The sequence below is a fragment of the Cervus elaphus genome, chromosome 11 (assembly GCF_910594005.1).
Source record: "Cervus elaphus chromosome 11, mCerEla1.1, whole genome shotgun sequence".
Lineage (NCBI taxonomy): Eukaryota > Metazoa > Chordata > Mammalia > Artiodactyla > Cervidae > Cervus > Cervus elaphus.
Genome location: NC_057825.1, coordinates 67,654,142 through 67,676,027, shown reverse-complemented (window position 1 = coordinate 67,676,027; position 21,886 = coordinate 67,654,142). Strand labels below are relative to the sequence as shown.

The 21,886-nt window shown below is 35.4% G+C and overlaps 1 protein-coding gene across 1 annotated transcript in view; it reads right to left on the bottom strand.

Moving 5' to 3' along the window:
- PSME4 (proteasome activator subunit 4) overlaps nt 1-21,886 on the bottom strand; it is a 92,169-nt gene that overhangs the window by 45,311 nt on the left and 24,972 nt on the right. Inside the window, exons 4-13 of the mRNA XM_043918016.1 lie at nt 14,285-14,329; nt 12,401-12,550; nt 11,058-11,121; nt 10,258-10,332; nt 8,056-8,178; nt 5,541-5,633; nt 4,531-4,796; nt 1,854-2,040; nt 999-1,088; nt 230-294 (exon numbers count right to left, since the gene is read on the bottom strand). Of these exons, the coding sequence (XP_043773951.1) occupies nt 230-294; nt 999-1,088; nt 1,854-2,040; nt 4,531-4,796; nt 5,541-5,633; nt 8,056-8,178; nt 10,258-10,332; nt 11,058-11,121; nt 12,401-12,550; nt 14,285-14,329 (1,158 nt within the window). The remainder of the gene's footprint in view (nt 1-229; nt 295-998; nt 1,089-1,853; nt 2,041-4,530; nt 4,797-5,540; nt 5,634-8,055; nt 8,179-10,257; nt 10,333-11,057; nt 11,122-12,400; nt 12,551-14,284; nt 14,330-21,886) is intronic.

Sequence of the window (21,886 nt, the reverse complement as noted above, 5' to 3'; positions counted from 1 at the left end):
TGATTTGATTAAATAAATCTCTATTGTCAAGACAATGCAAATGATAGGCATTTCATTTGAACACGGCTCACAAATCAATCGTCCCTTTGTAACCTCAGAAGAAGCACCATCCTTGCATAGTAATTAAATACAGGCTGCAATGCAGAGCGAGGCTAAATTTTGCTGAGACAGGACATTGTTATTTTTTAATATCTATCAGACATTAAATAGATCTGAGGTACTTGCTTACCTGTCCATAAACTGTAAGACAAAATCCTCAAATTCAGCTGTGGCAGAACAAAGTTCTCGCTCTACCTGTAACATGTCAATGTGCAGAAAATTTTCAAATAGGCTTTCATTTTTTCCCCTGAACAAAACTCAACTATAGTCTATAAAATACATCTAATACTACATTATTACACTGAGCACTGTGAGAAACAGCACCAAATTCCCCTATCAATTTAGAATAATTCATCTACTTCCCAGGGACCAAAATAAGCAGTAATTAACATATTTTTAAGAGCCAAAAAACAAAAGTTCAGGCAGCCATATTTTAAAAATTAGTAACAGTTTTCAAACTGCTTGTGTATGTATAAAGGATTCTCTCACTAGTTAGCCATCTAAATGCCAAAAGTAAGGTAATAACATACATGTCATAAAGAAAATAGTTCTGAAAAAACCAAACAGTAATGATGCCAATTTCCTCAATAGATTTATTCCTAACATAAAATGGAAAAACAAAATGCCATCACTTTTTGCTTAACAAAACAAAAAGCTGAAATACATCTTTTCATTTCAGTTGTTTACTGCAACAGCCTATTTCTCACCTACCCCCTTTGGTGGGTGCTTACCAGTGATGGCCTGGCCCTCCATTCATATAGTTCTAGTCACAAAACAGTAATTTCAATTTGTCAGCACCTCTGCAAAGCTGCTGTTAAACTTTCAAATATTACTATTCATAGACAGTAGGAATTAGACCTCAGCTGACCAATCTTTTTAGAAGAAGAAAGCATCCTTACTTCTGTGAGGTCACTTCTTTCCTGCAGCACGGATGAACAATCTACTAAAGGCACCAGAGTGGAAAATGTCGCTATAAACTGGAATGTGATCTGTGGGAAGGTGCAGAAGAGCAAGCATTAATTACACAGAGTTCTAACTCCAAAATACACACATACCATAAGCTACTGTCAAGGACCAAAAAAATTATTCTGAGGGAAATAACACAACAATCTTTCTGAAAGCTTTTTGCTTAGAACTGAACATTTTAAGGTTCCTCACAATTAACTAGCTGTTAACTGAGTAATGAAGTTGTACTAAATTTATTATCATACAGTTATTTACTAGATTTAAGCACAAAGTTTTCTAACCTTTGGTCACTAAGAAGTTACTTGGCTTCCCACCAAAAATGTAGTATTAACTAAGTGTAGATAGAAAATGCTAATGGAGAAGCTGGAGACCAGGGAAGAGGGAAGATGAACAAAATGTAAGTCAGGTTTGTATATTAAGGGAATCTAGCATTTCACACCCAGTAATTTTTATCATGCTCCTTGTGACCAGTGCAAAGAGAAGTGCAAATGATCATATGTTATCATTTTTAATGGATCTGCTTACAGAGAATAGGAAATTTAAGCTCTAAAACACTGTATGACCATAAATGCATTCAAGTTACGGGAAATGACTTAACCTAAGGAAAACCTTATATAGATCAACTAAGTGTTCATGGATCTAAACTTGAGCATCTACAGGTATAATTCCGCTACCATTAAGAAATTTTATACTTTACTGTGTTCTAAAGAATATCTGAAGAAAAAGTAACAGGATATCCATTTACACAATTAAACTTACATAGAAAACAGAATGACAAATACGCTCACCATGCATTTACTGAAGTCATTCGGATCCACCCCAGGCAACGCTCTCATCAACAGAGGTAGCATGTGGGTTGGACCTTCAGGAAACCACTTGCCCCCTGATACCAAACTGCGGGCTACTCCAATGACACAACTCAAAGTAGCTGTGAGCTGGTGAGGTTCTGTTAAAGTCTCTAGCGCGGGATATGTTCTGCAGTTTGAAAACAGAATTTAAAAAATTTTTCCATGACAGATAAACATATGTAACACATTAAACAGTTTACTAAATTCATAAACTGCATTTTGGATTAAAGGTTTGTCCGCTAGCAGAGTATTCTGAATGAATATTTGCTTTCAAGGTTAACAGAATCACAGAAATAAAGGAAAGGTACATGTTTCCCCAATTCCCTGACACCTCACCACATTTCCTCATGCCAATTCCACAGTGTAAAGAATATTAGCTGGTAGATTGCTGCATTCTTTCAGCATCTTAATCCATTCCCACATTCCAACAGGACTGCATCTAATCTAATCGTGATTATTAGAAATCAACAATGACACACAGCTACTCCACTCTTCCCTTTTAAAGGAAAAAACAATCTGACTAAAATGTTCCAGTGTCTCCTATTTTATACTTTATAAAAGGACTATGATCTAAAGTTGGAAGTCAGTTCTCAGAAACATAAGAGAATATTCTTGACAGTAGAGTGAATAAAACAGGGGGAATAAGACAGATGCAATCTTTGATCACTAAGTTAGTATTTAAGAACACTCACTCTATGGTTCAGTGATTTCATTTTTGAGACTCTCTCCTACAGGGGGAAAAATAATCTGAAATGCAGTCAGTTTAAATTCTTCTTAACAGAAAAGGTAAATAAATAATAAGGAAATTTCTAAATAAAGTAGGAAAAAAGGAGGATTTCTAACTAGGATTAAAAAAATATAACCAAACCTATGTTTATTTTAAAAGATGAATAAAACAAGCCAAAAATGCTTTAGCAGAGGATGTCTTCAGGAGATGTAAAATCAAGTGTCAAGTTTTTTTACTTTTTAAAAGACTTTCACTTGGAGATTCCCTAGCAGTCCAGTGGTTAGGACTCGATGCTCTTATTGCCTTGGCAGCCCAGATTCCATCTCTGGTCAGGAAACTAAGATCCCACAAAGCACATGGTGTGGTTTAAAAAAAAAAAAAAAAAAAGTTTTCTGTTTTTCTAAAAGAGAAAAAAAAATATCTACAAAAAATGGTAGCCAAGCCACTTCTAAACAGGACAAAATTAAAACTGAGTCTCAAAAAGTATCATTGTATTGTCAATTTTGTCAATTTAGCATCTTGGTTAAGATCACATATGATGCTGGCATTAAATTTGTCCAAAAATTAACTACTAAAGAAAAACGTGACAGATAAATCCTATTTGTATTTATAAACTTTGTTCCTTCAACTAAAAATTTATCTCGCCAGTCTTAATTCACCACCTGGAAAACAATGAAATAAGGCAAAACAAAAGGAAACACCTCAGAATTCAAAATTTTAATTCTGCAAACTACTGAAGTCGTCCCTTGAGGCAGGTCTCTCCTATCCAAAGAAAATCAAGGGACCCGTCATTGACTGACAGCTCCTGCTACCACCTGGAGCTCAAGCAGCAATGAAGAGTGAAGGCTGAAGATAAAGTAGAAAGTGCCTAACTTTCACATTCCATTAAGTTGGACATGCTGGAAGTTTCAGTGCCCTAAGACATGTACACAAAAAGGGGAGGTTGGAATAGTGATGTCCAACTTAAATATTTATGGCACAGAAGACAGGGGAAGATAGCACAAGCAACTCCAATTACAAATAATGGAGCCTTATTTTGGTACCCTTCGCCAAGTAAATAAATGTTACCAATTTTCCTCTCTCAACAGTGAGTCAAAAAACAGGCTGTCATCTGCATGCTGCCAGTAAGGACCTTGGACAAATCTGAGTTTTAGGAAACTCAAGCCGTTAAGATTCCCCTGGGCTCCAAAATCTAACATTCTTCTTCCGCTTTTAACAAAGCCATTTAGAGAAGAATCCTAAACCTGAAGTTCAGGCAGCAAAGAATGAATAAAAGAAAGCTTAAGCAATCTGCTCATGAACACTCAAGACCACTGAGAGTGGCTCTCTCCTGTGAAGCACACCAAGCTTGTATTATGACAGCGACAAGGCAAATGGAGAACTATTTTTGTTACTATTCCAACATACAAAACAAAATGAATACAGTGAAATTGACACAGTAGAAATAATTCACACAAGGTTATATATACAATATATGCAAACAATAAAGCTGAACAAATTTTCTTCTGACCTATCACTGACCCTAAGAAGCAGACATCCAGAATTATTGTCACTGCCATGCTCTTAATATTTAGTGACACTCACATTTTGTGAAACAAAACAGCCAGAGGTTTATTTATGAGCAAAAACTTCAATAACTAAAATGAGCACGTAAGTCAAAATATTTTATTCATTTCATGTCAATTTTCTTTTTCTGGTCAATAAATCTTTATCAAGTTACCAATCATTAGGTTAAAATATCTTGTTTCCCCTCCAGGAACAGGAGTAAGTATCAAGATAGCAAAACAAGCCACAGAAAAGAAAGCCATGCAGAAGAGTAGAAGAGATAAATAACCAGAGTAACAGTGGACACAGCTGAGGCTTCAAGGAAACATGTGAAGCTACACTTACCTTTCAAGTACAGGGGGTATTACTAACTCCGGTCTCATGAGTGCAAGGTTCTGCAGAGCCTGGGCTGCTTCTAAACTACCAGTTTTGCTAAACATAGCCAAGAGGACAGGCTGAATAATGCATTGTACAAAGTCTGTAACATCTTGATCTGTAAGCTTATGGCTATCAGGTACAGGAGTTAACCAAGAAGGTTTCTTGTATCTTTCACGATGTAATCTTCTAACAACACTGTTTGGCAACCGCTGAAGCAGTTTCATTAACTTGTTCTGGGGACACAGAAGCAGAAGGTCCTAGGTAGTTTGTCCTTCTCACAGAGATACTCACAGTTCCCCTCTAATGTCCCAAGTAAAAATTTTTCAAATAACAGCTTGTCTAATAATTTTTAAATACAACCTATCTTTTTATTTTTTTAATTTTATTGAAGTATATTTGATTTATAAAGCTATTAATTTCTGCTGTACAGCTAAGTGACTCAGCTATACCCATATATTTTTTCATATCCTTTTCCTTTAGGGTTTATCACAGGACATTAAATATAGTCGCCTGTGCTACCCCAGGACCTTGTTGGTTAACAGTTTGTATAATCTTATTACAAAGAACCTGTATGGCCTAACTAGGTAGAATAAATACTCTTACCAATTAATCATCGATAATAATAAACACTTTCAAAATTCAGTTTTAATTTCTAGCATCACATGAGTCTTTCATTACTTGAAAAGCCATTTTAACCCAGCAATTTTAAAAAAAAGCATACACACAATAAAACCGAAAAGACGATTCCATTGTTTTGTGGCATTTTGCCACCAGCTACTAGTATTTTTGTCACCAGTTACTAGTATTTATTTCTATATGTTCTATAAACACAGTTACTTAATGTGAACATAATCATGCTCACACAGGGAAAGCTTAGTTGAGCGACAGAAAATGTACACATTAGGCAATAGTCACATGAGACTATATCTTAAAAAAGAAAATCCAAACTGTAAGAGTAAAATATGAACATTACTCACCAGCCAGCGGCCATTATTTGAAGGATGGTAAAAAGATGTGATGCTGTTAAACAAACCAGCCAAGTGCTTTTGCACTAACTTACTTGGTCCACCCTGTTCAGATAAAAGCAGAAATATTAGTACCCACGTAATTCTGTAAAACTGAAGGGGTTAACAAGCCCAGGCCTATATACAAATCACTAACGTGGCTCACATTCATCCTGCTGGCAAAAACTAGTTCTACCTCTGAATGAAAGTCAGAAACAATTCCCAGATGAATTTCATACAAATCAATTCAAGACAGTCTATTAAAAAGAAGGGCAACTTATTGAAATCGAATCATAAAATGGAAAAGATATTTTTCAATTCAGAGTTAACAGTATCTTTTACTGTTTACAGTTAAATAACTTTTGCCACTAACGTATTCATCTTAAAATAACCAAGTATGCCACATTAAGCATAAAAAGCATTCCTTAAATGACTGAAGAACTGAAGAATTTCTAATTGCAGGAAATAAAGATTAATATAAATACATTCACATATTTATTAGTACTTCTAAATGTTTCAAGTGATTAAACTTGTTATATTTGACCATATTTTGACCCAGAAGAAAAAGATTTTTTTTTCCTTAATCTATTACCAAAACAAACACACAAACCAACCAACCAAGCAACAATATAACCAGGGTTGCAGGGGGAGGGGGAGAGGAGGAAAAGGCTAGCATTCACCTTACCAAGTTGAACAACCCTGGGAATACAGGACTAAAATATAATAATAAAGGTCTTGAAACTATCTGTTTCAAGATGATCTTTTTCAAGAAACAGCACAGATTCATAATGTATGCCAATATCAAGTCACTGTGTCACATACTCAAAACTAACATAGTATTATTCATCAACTATATTTGAATTTAAAAAAGAATCAGCACAGTCCTAAAGTAGACTATCCAGTTACACCAGGAGCATGTCTTTCTGCTGAAATGAAATCCACACTCATAACTATTGAGACCATAATTCCACTGCAAAATACCAACAAAATTTTCAAACTTCTAACAGTAATGAGCATTAACTTTTAATTATATTAAATATTCATATTTAACACAAAATGAAGTTGTCAATATAAACAAGTGTGTGAGCAACTAAAATGAGCCTGATACCAATCACTATCTAATCCTGTGGCCCCTAAAGCCCAAGTTCCAACTCACGACTTAAAAAAGATAGTAAATATCCAAACGTTTTTGCTTTTATTGAATATCAGAAAGAAAATGGGATTTCCCCTCTGTTTAATATTAAAATAACAACCAAAAAAGAAAAGCTTGAAAGTTTCTTTTCTTTTAATCTTACAATGAAATTTACTATCTAAACTTCTGGGTTTCCCTGGTGGCTCAGTGGTAAAGAATCTGCCTGCCAATGCAGAAAATACAGGTTCAATCCCAGATCTGGGGAGACCCCACATGATCTGGAGCAATTAAGCCCATGTGCCACAATTCTTTAGCCTGTGCTCTAAAGTCCGGGAGCCACAACTACTGAAGCCCAAAGTGCCCTAAAATCTATGCCCTGCAACAAGAGAAGCCACCAAGTGAGAAGCCCGTGCACTGTAGCTGGAGAGTAGCCCCCACAGCTATGAAGACCCAGCACAGGCAAAAATAAATATTAAATAATTTAAGAGCTAAACTTCTCAACCATTCTGTCTTTTCAACAAAAACAGCCAACTAAGCAGTGTAACCAGGGAGAAAATAGCAAACACAGAACAATATCAAGTATCACATGCAGAATAATTCAAAAAGGAGATAACTGCAGAAGCAATATGAATGAAAACTTAAGAGAATTATGGTATAAAAGTTGTTCTAATACTCTTATTTGAAAGATGACATCAAAATCCAAATATGTAGACTGTAGTTTTATTTCTCTTCAATGATGTTGGAAAAATAATCCTTTATGCTTCTCTCCCTTCACTAAAATTACTTTGTCAACAAGCTTTGTGTTCAGTGTAATGTTTTATGTGAACACTGACAATAAATGCATTAATACTGAGCATATGCCCAACTCTGCTTTCAAATCTCACCTTTATCAATTTAACTTGGGAAAGTTCTTTTACCCATGACTCTGGTTCTCAGTCTGTAAAACTATTACAGACATTCTGAATCTCTTGAAACTCTAACTGTCCCCCTACTTAGAGTATAACTGACCTACAACACTGTTAGTTCCAGTACATAACATAGTGATTTGATATTTCTATACATTACAAAATGATCATTATAATCAAAACTCTGAACTTCTGACCCTTACTTTAAAGGTCCATTATTTAACGAGATTTATAAATGGTACGTTATAACTACATTCTGAGTCTGAGAAACACAAGTTTACTGCATCAGAAAATATCCAAGAATCAAATGAGCAACTAAGTCACTAATTTAGACTTATGCGGTTATGCAGAATTTCTGTACGGTTAACCCCCAATTTTTTTTATTATTTTTTTTTTTGGTTAACCCAAAATGTATAGAAACTATATAAAACAAACATAATGTACTACAAACCATCATGGCAGTGATCCATATTACAGCATGTCCTATGTCATAAGCATTTGTTAAAAATCTTGGAACTAACACTTGACTGCTTCCCACTGGGAGGTTCAAGCTTCTCAGAATTCTTGTAAATACCTTTAAAAAGAAAAAAGAATTAAGGATAACCATTGACAGATATAGAAAAAGGAGGACATCAAGGCTGTATATTGTCACCCTGCTTATTTAACTTATATGCAGAGTACATCCTGAGATACGCTGGGCTGGAAGAAGCACAAGCTGGAATCAAGATTGCCAGGAGAAATATCAATAACCTCAGATATGCAGATGACACCACCTTTATGGCAGGAGGTGAAGAGGAACTAAAAAGTCTCTTGATGAAAGTGAAAGAGGAGAGTGAAAAAGTTGGCTTAAAACTCAACATTCAGAAAACTAAGATCATGGCATCTGGTCCCATCACCTCATGGGAAATAGATGGGGAAAAAGTGGAAACAGCGTCAGACTATTTTTTGGGGCTCCAAAATCACTGCGGATGGTGACTGCAGCCATGAAATTAAAAGACGCTTACTCCTTAGAAGGAAAGTTATGACCAGTCTAGATAGCATATTAAAAAGCAGAGACATTACTTTGCCAACAAAGGATCATCTGGTCAAGGCTATGGTTTTTCCAGTGGTCATGTATGGATGTGAGAGTCGGACTGTGAAGAAAGCTGAGTGCCGAAAAATTGATGCTTTTGAACTGTGGTGCTGGAGAAGACTCTTGAGAGTCCCTTGGACTGCAGGGGGATCCAACCAGTCCATCCTAAAGGAGATCAGTCCTGGGTGTTCATTGGAAGGACTGATGCTGAAGCTGAAACTCCAGTACTTTGGCCATCTCATGCGAAGAGTTGACTCACTGGAAAAGACCCTGATGCTGGGAGGGATTGGGGGCAGGAAGAGAAGGGGACAACAGAGGATGAGATGGCTGGATGGCATCACCGACTCAATGGACATGAGTTTGGGTAAACTCCGGGAGTTGGTGATGGACAGGGAGGCCTGGCGTGCTGCAGTCCATGGGGTCACAAAGAGTCGGACACTACTGAGCGACTGAACTGAACTGATTGACAGATAGCAAGTAACTCGTTCATTAAATAACCTACGTGTTATATATTAGTGTTACGGTATATATTCTCATTTGATTGGTTTTTATGACATACTGTTTGGCAATTTGCTTTATTCCTTAGGAATTCATATAAATAACTTCATACCTTTTTAAAATGATACTCTGAGGTCACAGGCATGCAGTTATGAAGCACTCATATTCAGGTATCCCAAAACAGGCCAGTGGCACACAGTTAATCATAAAAAGGCAAACAGTAGGTAACTGTAGTTCAATGTGAAATATTCTGACTACTTTTTGCCTCTCTAAATGCACACAATATTATTCTTCCTATGCTTTCATTCCAAGCCAAGGATGCACAAAACAAATATTTTCTAGCTGATTTCTCTACCTCTTAAAATTTTAAGACTTGATTTCCCCCTAAGAATCTGCATTTTAATCAGTCATGTAATGTATTACTACAATTAGATTTATATTTAAAACATAATTAAATGTCAAATATGGGGGCTAAAGGTGGGAGAAATTTACTTCGCCATCTTAGTTTCTACTGGCTGGCAACAGAGGAAGGCAGCACAAACAAAGGCAATCAGAGCATTTGCCTTCCGCTGCTCCCCAGCCCTGCTCTAGTCAGCACGCGCATCAGAACCAATCACAGCCCGACCACAGTCCTCCGGAAGCTCCACAGGTGATTCTCCTGCATGGTAAACAAAACCCAAGATGCAACACACCTAGAGACATTTTCCAGCTTTATTTACTCTAGGAAAGTATACAATGTGATTTTAAAAGTGGGGAATACTCTAGAAGAACAATATAGTATAAAAAATTCACTGGAAGGGATCAGTGTATGACACCTTGAATAATATTCTTAGTACTTTATAAATCACTCACTCTGAAACTTAGAGAATTCATGCCCTGCATTGGTAAGACAAAACATTTATGATAGCTTGATATGATCCAATTACTTTCTGAAAATAAATGACCCATCCTTATAAATTACTTATGTTTACTAACAGTCAAAAAATACTTTCTGTGGTGCTAGAAATCAGCAACCACACACACTTCTTAAAGATATAAAGATGATGTCAGTGCTACCGTGTTTGTTCAAATGTTCTTAATTACCTTTGGTACATATGGATCCCAATCTATGTATCCTATATTATCTGTAGCCAATCGAGCAAAGAGATTTACAAGTTGCTGAAAGTAAACAAAAAAGAAAGACAGTTAAGTAAATACATTTGTTGTTTTTAGGGGTCACAGTCACACCCTTTATCCATTTGTTCTTTTCAGAACAATCATTATTGGCACAACTGAATTTAATATTTATATCTCAGTCTTTTCAAATCTCCAAATTTAGGTCCTGATTCTCGTCACCCATATAAAATCAAATGCAGTTGAAATGCTTATTTTTAAAAAAGGAGATGACAAAGCATCATCCACAGTGCAAACAGATAAAAGAAATTTTTAATCAAATACACACAGAAAACACCCAGCAGGGGTCCAGCACCACACAAACGGGGGGTACAACAGGGCCTTCCTCTTCATGTATTTCACAGTACATGCATACACTTCCAGAGAGTGATAAAACCAAAATAAAGAAATGTCTAGTTGTCTTAGAATACGGCAAATACAATTTTAAAAAACTGATTACAACATCGCTAACAGCCCATTTTAAGGAAATGAGAAGGGGACAACAAAGGATGAGATGGTTGGACGGCATCACCAACTTGATGGACATGAAATGAGCAAGCTCCAGGAGTTGGTGATGGACAGAGAGGCCTGGCCTGCTGCAGTCCACGGGGGCGCAGAGTCAGACACGGCGGAGCAACTAAACTGAACTGAAGGAACTGAAGCTACTTATCAAATGATCTGATAGTGACTTCCAAACTAAAATGCATATAGGAAAAAGATGAGATACTCACCCCCTCCCACTGTGGGAGATTTTGCACTGAAACCCAAAGGCCAATTAATTCATCAAACCAAAGTCTGAAGAAGAAAAATGTTATGAATAGCAAGTGATTTACAGAAAGTGGTTTAAAGCCAGATATCCTTTGTATTTTTTTTAATCTACTATTCTTACTGATAACTACCACGACCTAGAAAAAATAACACTGAAAGTTACAAACTTAATGGAACAAAAGATTACTTTCATCTGAATATTCCCTTTCCAATTTATTTAAGCTAAAAGGAATAACCTCATCAAATTTCTACTTCATTGCTAAATAACTGTCTATCCCTATCTAGAAGCTTCTCCTTCCTTTCCATGCCCTTCTCCTTGAATGCTTTCCTTTTACTACCTGTTCCTGCAACTCTCCCTACTCTCTTCACTTTAATAGGCCAATTAGTAATTACACCATTAACTAGCACTACAGTAACAGTTTCATAAAAGAAATGAGCCACAAGTGTTAGGAGCAATTAAAGTGGCAAAAAATATCTCAAAGTAAAGAAAGTGAAGAGAATACAGGGGCAAAAACACACTTGAATATTAACCAATTTTCACAAATGTCAAAGAAATTAAGTTTTTAGAAGTTTGTAATTAAAACCAAAATTTTATAAATATATAGCCAGATACAAAATTTCTGACAGAAATTTGACAGATATAAAAGATGTGACATCTCACTATGGAAAACATGCTGGGAGAGGTGGAGGGAGGGCTAAGCATAATAATCCTCCCACCCATAATACAGTGATACGTACTATTATCATTCTAGTTCTTTTTCACACCTGTTACTTTTTCATAAAAGTACAATCTAAGTATTTTTCATTCTAGGGTTTATTATATACCTGCAGTTATGAGAGAGAGAGACTCAAGAAAATCTATACTACATGATGAGGGTTAAAATCGAGGTTTAGAAAAACATTTTTCCCTTCCCTAAACTCTATGCAATGTAACATTTCCATCACTGCCTATTTATTGAAATTTTCAGTTCCTTTTTGCAGTTATCATTCTTTCTCTCCCAATATCTTTTCAAAGCCCACATCTTGAGTGGCTTGATATATAAGTGCCTTATTTTCTCTTTATCTGCAAAACGATATTTAACTATTTTAGCTTTCACACGCACTTCAAGTTTAAGAAACATAATGCCTGAGTTGGTAATTTCTTTTTTACTTATTACTGTACTAGTCTGCCTACATACATACATACATACATATATGTATATGTGTATTTGTGCACATATACATATATGCATTCCCTACTATATTCTAGAATCTATCAATACACACACACACACACACACACACACACACACACATATATACTTACTTAAAACCTTTATGATGAAGTTCTGGAGGAAGGGAGGTAGGAAGAAATATTTCAAAATAAGTGATGGCCTTTTGCATTGTTACATCAAAAGGACACATTAAAGGCCGCCATTCTTCTAGCATCTCAGCTGTGGCATCTGCTGGAAAATACCTAATAAAAAAGAAAGTTTTCATGTATCTGATCATTGACTAAAAGCTCTACATCATTATATGACTGACAAAAAGGGGGAGAAGGGGAATGTACTCATAAGATAATATCACACACTACCAATGTCAAGTTAGGTGGCAAGAAACACACATTTTTCCAATTCTAAAATAAACAGCCTGTCACATTTAGGTTAGATAAGGTAAATTTTCTTGTCTTTGGACCTAGAAAAATGCTATAAAGCTGATAAATCTCAGATAAAATACAAAGTCATTCAAATCACCTAAAACATGATTGCTGTTATTTTTTTCTTCCCGTGTGCTGTATAATAGCAATAGAAAAAAAGAAGAAAAAAAAAAAATCCTGTCACAGGGAACCCAGTCTATATAAGAAACAGATAATCAACAAAGTGAGAAAGAGAATCAGCCCAGGAACTTCTTGGCACCTTAGGAACAAACCACTTACCCTCACTAGACTCTGAGTTCTGCTGTGTACAAGAAATTACTGAGCTAGATGATCTGGTCCTACAGGCTTTAGCATTCTAAAACTCTAAGATATGGGCAGGAGCATCCCTGGGGCACAGAAGATTCAGAAAAATAAAAGTGGAAGTGTATAGACAAACACAAAATGAAGACAAGCGGATAATGAGGACCCATTATCCATTTGGGTATGGAATGGATACCCAAATGGGGAGGCAACTGGGGTTTAAAATAATGACAAGTGTATTAAAATTTCTGATGTGAATATGGGTGAAAAAAAGGAAACCCTTTCAAATACACTTGGAGGTTTGGCCTATACCTTAATCTTATTATAACTTTATATCTCTGTGTTACTAGAATCATACTTCATTGCCTATCTTCAAAGATCTCACACACTGAATCCTCTTCCTAGTTTTTCATAGTCAACTGTCAGCCAAATAACTCAGAATAAAAGCTTGGCATTCTACAAATTATCTAAGAACCTAAAAACCAGTAAATACCTCAGTGATGATCAAAGTTCACAAAATGATAATGCTCACTAGTAGCTTATCGAATAACTTAGGTTAGTTCTTAAGCTTCTTAAAAAGGAGACATTCTAGATCTTAAAAATACATTTGTCCAAGACTGAGTAGTATAGTAGGTCAGCAACAATATCTGATCTATAAACTAATTTCAACTCTTATAATAAGCACATGATAAATATACAAATTTTCATTCAAAAGAATTCACTGCATTCATAGCAGAAGTACGTCTTAGAACGGCCTGATAAATAAGAATGAAAAAATAGTTCAAGACCATACATCTAGACTTTAACTAAACTAAATTCTATCCACATTTATCTTTAAACATCAGAATATGGGCTATTCAAAGTCAAACATTCTACTGAAATGGGGGGGGGGAAACGTATGGGCCATCTTCTTATTATTCATTTTTATATAATACCTACAAGGCTCATTTTGGAAAATAATTTTGACTTGAGTAACAATACTCTAGGGATATCTTTCAAATGAAGCCAGTTATACACACATTATTGCATTCTTACTTTCTAATGGGTGACTGACACCCACACCACTTAAACATTTCTAAATTTATAAATGAAATCTGAAAAGTTCAGTTCAAGAGTTGGAAATAATATTGCGCTCAGTGACTAACATCACAACGTCAGACACTATTTATATCTTTAATTTCCTTTTCAAGGCATATTAAAGAGGACAAGTCCACAGAAACAATAAGAGGATTTATAAATTGAGAAGCTACTTACGGTCGGCAGCTCTTCACGAGTGTTTTGAGAACATTTTCTACAGAACTGGGGGGAAAAAGCCATTTGGTAAATTAGGTTGGTATATTTTAAGAACAGATATAATTCAATTAATAAATATTTCTAAGATACACAGTTAGATATTATCTGTGTACACACAATAACTAATCCTTCTCTTTCATACACATAAAAGTCTAATGATTACCTAAATGCTGTAATCTACTCTTTCCTTTGTCTTCATTTTGTTCACTCTATACAAGGAACAAAAGGCAAGAAAACTGGAAAGGGGGCAAATCATCTTCAATCTTTACAAAGTGGGCAGCAATGACCATACTTCTCAACACATCAAGAAGTATGTTCAGAGGCTTCAAACAAACAGCAAAGTCTAGAGTGCCTCTATCAGTAACTGCTGGAGACTAGTTTTCTGTATCCTACTCGTGAGAGTTTTACAACCCTCCAAGGCACTTTATTGCCAGGAACAATTATCAAAATAACAACAGCCACCTTTTTGACCAGCTACTTAAAAAGTTAGCTGATGAATATTAAAAGCTGTAATTTATTTTCCAACTTGTAGGTGGTTCAAGTGACTTTAGTAAAGCAAAATAAACACTGGTATATGAACTTATAATAAACACTTCTACTTTAATGAAAAGCCTAGTGTGTACTGGTTTAAACACACATCACTAGAATGGAATACTTAAAATATTAACCAGGCCACAGTCAAAAGAGGTTAAATACAAATCAACAAAACAAAGAGTGATTTCAAATTGGAATTTTAAAATAAATGTGTGCCTACTTATAGTATGATATGTACAAGTAAAAATAAAACTATTCTCTACATCTCAAGAGAAAAAATTACGGGAGAAAGAGGTAACTTTTAGGCAGTGCTTCCACCTGACACTTTTTCATTAAGCTTCTTGGAATTCTTAAGTCCAGAAGTCTATCCAATGTCTCTGAAAGCATAAGAACTAATCTTAAATTCTTAAGGAAATTCTAAGGAATAACACAAACCAAACTCAGCACAAATAATCAATGTAGTATATAACCAAGAAAGAAAACTATTAACTTCATTACTTGAAGCAGTAAGAATCCTCTTTAATTTCAGAAGTATTTAGAACAAAACTAACTCTGGGCTACTAACTCATGGGCTACAACTCATGAGGTAATTCTAAAATAAAGAAGATGATCACATGGCTAGAGAGCCATCATGGAGCATTTTCTGATTATCAAAGAGAGATATTAACTTCTCTCACAAAAAAAGCTCACCAATTCAGAAACGGAGTTTAACTGAGGGAACATCTAAGCTTGCCTAGTTGTTGTTGTTGTTTTTTTTTTTTTAAAGGTGGCGGGGGTGGGTGGGGGGCGGGTAAACTTCTCTCCAACTACATTTACAACTCCCTGAAGACCACAACTATGATTTTTACTCCTGGGCATTTCTGAAGGGCTTATAACAAGGTTGTGTTTCTTTACATATATATATATATATTACTAATATATTTATATATTTATTCATTTACAAAGCTCTATAAACCTTTTCTATCAGGGCAACAAAAAAAAAGCATGGATCTTCTTTTAGTCTGGACTGAAGACCCCCACTGAGAAACAAATTTTAGAACTCACAGATAAGATGTGAAGGTCCACAAGGTTCCAAACAAAATAAGAGATCAATTTAAATACAGATTTTAAAAAAGGTAATTCTTTAAAAAAAAAAAATTCTAAAATTGTAAACTCATGATACAAGGAAATAAGCAGATGATCTATAATTCTACCACTTTCTAATGTCTGTTTTCACGTTAACTTTACATTTATTTTTAACTATTTCTGTGGCAGTATTTCTATTTGAGAGTACAACACAGAAAACCTGCTATGCTTACTGGTAACTTTTCTATTCTACCAGCAAACTTTCATATAATATCAAAAATGATTCTAGAAAGTCAGTCACAAAAGGCTGCATAGCTATGCTTTCTCCAGTTCCTTTCACGCTTCAGAAGAACAGGTGGTTAATTATACGACTTGATAGTTGTCACTTCACTCACTAGAGGAATGGGGTGTGTGGGAATGTGATTCAGTTCATCTAAATGAAGTCAATTTCAACCCCTTCTTATATATTAGCCTGTGCCATTGGAGTTATGCTCTTTATCCAGAAAAGGGTACAATCTCTCTAACCTGTGATATCTGTATAGTGACCTTTTGTGATTCTTGTAATCTCTCAAGATGAAGGGAACAATGTTTCTGTTTAAAAATAAAATAAAAGGTTAAGGCTAGATGCTACTAGATTATATTTCACTAATTTTTAGAGGGAGTGAATAATCACTAAAGTTTTCCCAACTGTTGGAAATTTCTAATGTTAAAGTGACAACAATTCAAAACACTTTTTCTTTTTTTTAATATATCAAAAGGGATCTAACAGAGGAACTAAGCTTTGGGTAGGTTTTCTCAAACCCTCTTCCCTCTTAGTAAAGGCATGTTAGGTTGGAAAGAAAGCCACAGTATATCATGTAATGAATGGTTCACAGCTTGGGCTCAGAGTCAGACAGATTTGAATGTGAACACTTGTCCAACTATTTACTAGGAGAGAAATATTATATAGCCTCATATCTATATAAGAGCAGTAATACCTACCTCTCATTAGGCTGTTACAAAATTAAACAAGATAATGTAAAGAAAGCAGTTACCTGGCCCAGAATTAAACACAATAAATGTTAACTATAATTATTTCATATTTAGCCAAAATAAATTATATTTTCAATCTCCTTAAGAACTAAAATTTTATACTAATTTTGCTTTTACACTTGTTTTACTGCCTCTGAGTAGCTATTAATTTATATTTAGGAAATGGCATCAAAATTGCAAAGTCCTCCCCCAACTGCCACCCTATTTATCAGGGCAGAAAGTAAGTTCCTGTCCCAATTCTTGAGTTCTTGCCCCAGTTTCAACAAATGATTCTGTGTGAATTTTCCTCTTTGGGAAGCAAGTTCCTTATGAGTCCTTATGTTAATAAAGTAAATGCCAAATATGTAGCAGAGAAGCCTGAGGAAAGCCAAAAGCCTTGGCCTCCAGTTACTGAGATAGTGGACTTATATAAACCTGGAGGTTATGCTTCCTACCTCTTTTTCAGGACAATGTTCATGTCTAAATCAAAGAAATGTACAGCAAATGATACAGTCAAGATGACAGCAGTATGGACTGCCCATGGCCAGAGGAACATTCAGCTTCACTTCACAATTCTTAAGCTAAAAATTAGCTTCAGAGTAATCAGACCGGCTTTTCTATAAATGAACTAGGAAACTGTAACCCTGGTATATTCTACATACCTCTCCTTCAACCTCCCTGTAACTTAATACATCCAATGTTTCCTGTTTTTCCTAAATCAAACAAATCTACCATCAGTTAGTCAAACACTATCCATCTCAAAGCTGATCTTTTAAAATCTAACACTGCTTATCAGCAAGCAGTCATTTATCACAGCCACTTCACACAAAACTTTCTTGTTCATTTGCCAAGTCGTATCCGACTCTTTGTGACCCCATGACTGCAGCACGCCAGGCCTCCCTGTTCATCACCGTCTCTCAGAGTTTGCCTAAGTTTATGTCCATTGAATCGGTGAAGTCATCCAACCATATCATCATCTGTCGCCCTCTTCTTTCCTTACTGTGTTGCCTACATTTGTAACTTGTAATACGCTACTCCAATTAAGTGCATGGAACACTGTTTCATGACATAAAACCATGACCCAAAGATTCAAATGCTTCTTTTATGAAGTAAACAATAAGCAGCTCTTAAGTTGCTAGTATTAAGTTCACAGCTACCTAGATCTTTCCCAATTTTAATTTTTCTACTGAATAATAATAAACAAAACCCATACAAATTGTTTCTCCAGTAGAAAGTAAAACAGATGAGAGTAAAAAGGGTATTTTGCCCCTGAGGCAAAAAGAAAGGAGGACAGAGAAAAGAAGCAAAGGACAAGGAGGAGGATGGGACAAAGAAGACCAAGGGAAACGAGAAGCAAGTTTATAATCCTTGCTCCAAACAATGGAACCAGCTTCTAAAATCATGTTGAAATGCATGGCATTCTAAGCAGTGGTTTCAGTAAAGACAAATACATAAGGCACAGGAGTTTAAGACTTGAAAGACAAATAGTTAACAAATGAAGTAACCTTTCACTTTTGTTACTAAAATAGTATTCTAAAAATAGTTATGAACACATGCAGTCAGCTGACACAACTGTTTCAAAATGTGTCAGAATACATCTAAGACAAAAGTACTCAAAACAAAATACTAATTCCAAATGCATGCCATATTAAAGGGTTCTTTACAAAATTGTCTGAAATAAAATGTTTATAAAAAGTCACACTTCTACCCCTTGGTTATGAACACTTGCTATTCTACTGTATTATTGATAAATAGAATCTTAAGTGGAAACTACATTTTTAAATGTTTTCAGTGACCCCTATTTTAGAAATTCAGTGGACAGAGACTAGCTGTGAGGAACAAAAAGTACTGTTGTCTGGCTCTCCAAATAGTATCTCTAATATCTCTGCATAAGAACCAAGACCATTAGATTCCTCTGGTATTAAAAATCAAGGCAAATGTGATGAAGAAAGTCCAAGAACCAAAGAATTCAAAAACCTTTCAAAGTTAATTGTTATAACTATATACAGTGTGACCTGAATGGAAATATGGTAACAGGTTCTCCTTTGCAGAGAAGTAAAATATGATAGTAACAGTAAAAAATTACAAGAATGAGAGACAATGAATAAAGAATTAATTATAGTCCTGAAAAACTGTTTTAAGTATAATTTTTCTACCTTGTTTTTTTAACAGAAGGCACACTAAGTTTCAAATTTTGTCCTACAGTGCAGCCTCTCACCAAGAAAGTGCCCCCTCAAAAGCAGTTCCCAGTATTCTTTCTGATTCCTTAAAACTGGAACAGTAATCACCAGTTTTAAACAGAGGCCGCATCGACAGAGCTGCACGTCGCAGCGTGGGCTCCTTCAGTGGAAGCATACAGCCGGTGTGTAAGGACTTCAAGCCACTAGGCCAATATAGCTCATCTTCTTGGAGCATCAACTTTAGTCAAGAGATACTAGGGAAGAAATTTTTACTTATAGAAACATGACTTAATAAACTTAATAAAAATATGAATGTTTAAGATAAAATGTAAAAATTCCAAGAAATTTCTCATACCATACCTCTCAGAAACCTCTTTGGAGAAAGGGCAGGAGGTATTAAGTGGACAGTCTGAGATGCACAGAATAGGAAGAATACTGGTTTGGAAACTAAAAGACCTACATCTCACAGAATTAAAAACAGAAAAAAAAGAAAGTGCTGGGCTAGTGATAAGAAAACAGGAAGGGCTGATTAATGAGGCAGGAAACTTTAACTTGCATGGAAGCAAGAAAAGAGAAAACATTTCCTTAAGACTTTAACCACATGCAGAGAGCATTCTGGAAAAGTAAGGGATATTTTTGACTATCACAATTAGTAGGGAGGACTCATTGAAACTTTAGTGCTTAAAAGCCAGGTATACCAGGTATCTGGCAATTCACGGACCAGCCAAGCTCAACAAAAAATTATTATTGCAAGACTTTCTAATATCTCAATACATGGTCATACAGATTAAAACTTTTTGAACATAAAATATAACTGTTATAACATTAACTATTTTTCACAGTTTTAATAGACATCAAACCTCTAGGAATACAACTAACATGTAAATTGAAGGAAGGCTGTACTTTGTTTTGCTGAAAATTTTACCTAGGGTTATTCATGATTTCTAAAGAAAAAAATTAGAGCATAATAGCAATTCTGCTGCCACATCTGATTTGCCAAAACTAAATCCTTGAGCTATATATATAGATTTGCATATAAATATGTAACTAATAATGATGGTTATTTTAAGTCTCAGAACCAAATATCACTGGCAATTAGTGATACACAAAAAATGAGGATGTCACAGAACTTCATTAATAATTTTGTTGTTGAACTATTTCATGTTTTTTTGGGACTGTCATCCTTTTTGGATAGGGCACAAAAAGCTATTCATGTTGTAAAAATTACACACTGACATTATTTATGCTGGCAGAAGTCAACTGCACAAATTTTATATGGTTTCATATACTAATCTGTCTTTTCCTAATTCATCCTTTGCCTCTATTTCTTTCACATGTAATAATGTTCAAAAATAATGTTTGGAAATACTAGTAACTATCCCACATAATTACATAAAGAATTACTGTGACACTATGTTATAAATAGGGGCTTCGCTGGGGGTTCAAACCGTGAAGAATGTGCCTGCAATGTGAGAGATTGGAGTTTGATCCCTGGATTGAGAAGATCCCCTGGAGAAGGGAATGACTACCCACTCCGGTATTCCTGCCTGGAGAATTCCGTGGACAGAGGAGCCTGGTAGGCTAGTCTATGGTAGGCTAGTCTATGGGGTCACAAAGAGTCGGACATGACTGAGCAACTAACACTCTTTTTTTCACTATGTTATAAATAAGGTCAGCTCACCTGCAAGAGTATCTTACTTCCTTTTTTCCCAGTCAGTAGTCTGAAGTTATTTCTCTCTCTCTCATCAGATGTATGACCTGTTATTTTGTATCTTAGTACTAGATTTTATTTTAATGTTCACTAAAAATACTGCTCTTACGTTTTCTTGTACTTCTGATACAGAATGTGTTTTGACCTTTTTTACTTATAAATTCAAACTTACTCATTATAAAGATGTAAAATCTAAATACTGTACTGTTTTACAGTGTAATAGCACATGCATGTTTGAAATACAGATTGCTTCAAGTAAACTTTGTTGTTGTTCAGTTACTAAGTTGTGTCTGACTCTTTGCAACCCATGGACTGTAGCACATTGGCTCCTCTGTCCTCCACTATCTCCCAGAGTTTGCTCAAATGCATGTCCATTGAGTCGGTGATGTTATTCAACCATCTCATCCTCTGCCACCTTCTTCTTTTGCCTTCAATCTTTCCCACCATCAGGGTCTTTTCCAATGAGTTGGCTCTTTGCATCAGGTAGCCAAAGTACTGGAGCTTCAGCTTCAGCATCAGACCTTCCAAAGAATATTCAGGACTGATTTCCCTTAGGATTGACTGATTTGATCTTTGCTGTCCAAGGGATTCTCAAAGAGTCTTCTCCAGCACCACAATTCAAAAGCACCAATTTTTGACACTCAGCCTTCTTTATGTTTCAACTCTCACATCTGTACATAACTACTGGAAATATCATACCTTTGACTAGATGGACCTTTTTCGGCAAAGTAATGTCTCTGCTTCTTAATATGCTGTCTAGGTTTGTCATAGCTTTCTTTCCAAGGAGCAAGTGTCTTTTAATCTTATGGCTGCAGTCACCATCTGCAGTGATTTTGGAGCCCAATAAGATAAAGTCTGTCATTGCTTCCACTTTTTTCCCATTTAACTGAGATATCTTTTCCTTTATTTCTTTTCCCATTATTTCTTTTTTGGTTAAAACATTATTTATATTTTTGAGTGTAGAAAGGTCATATTATTTATGAATTTCACTTTGGAATAGTTATCTATAGACTACAACAGGAGTTGCTGAGTCTATCTGAGTTAAGAGTCATGGCTTTAAAC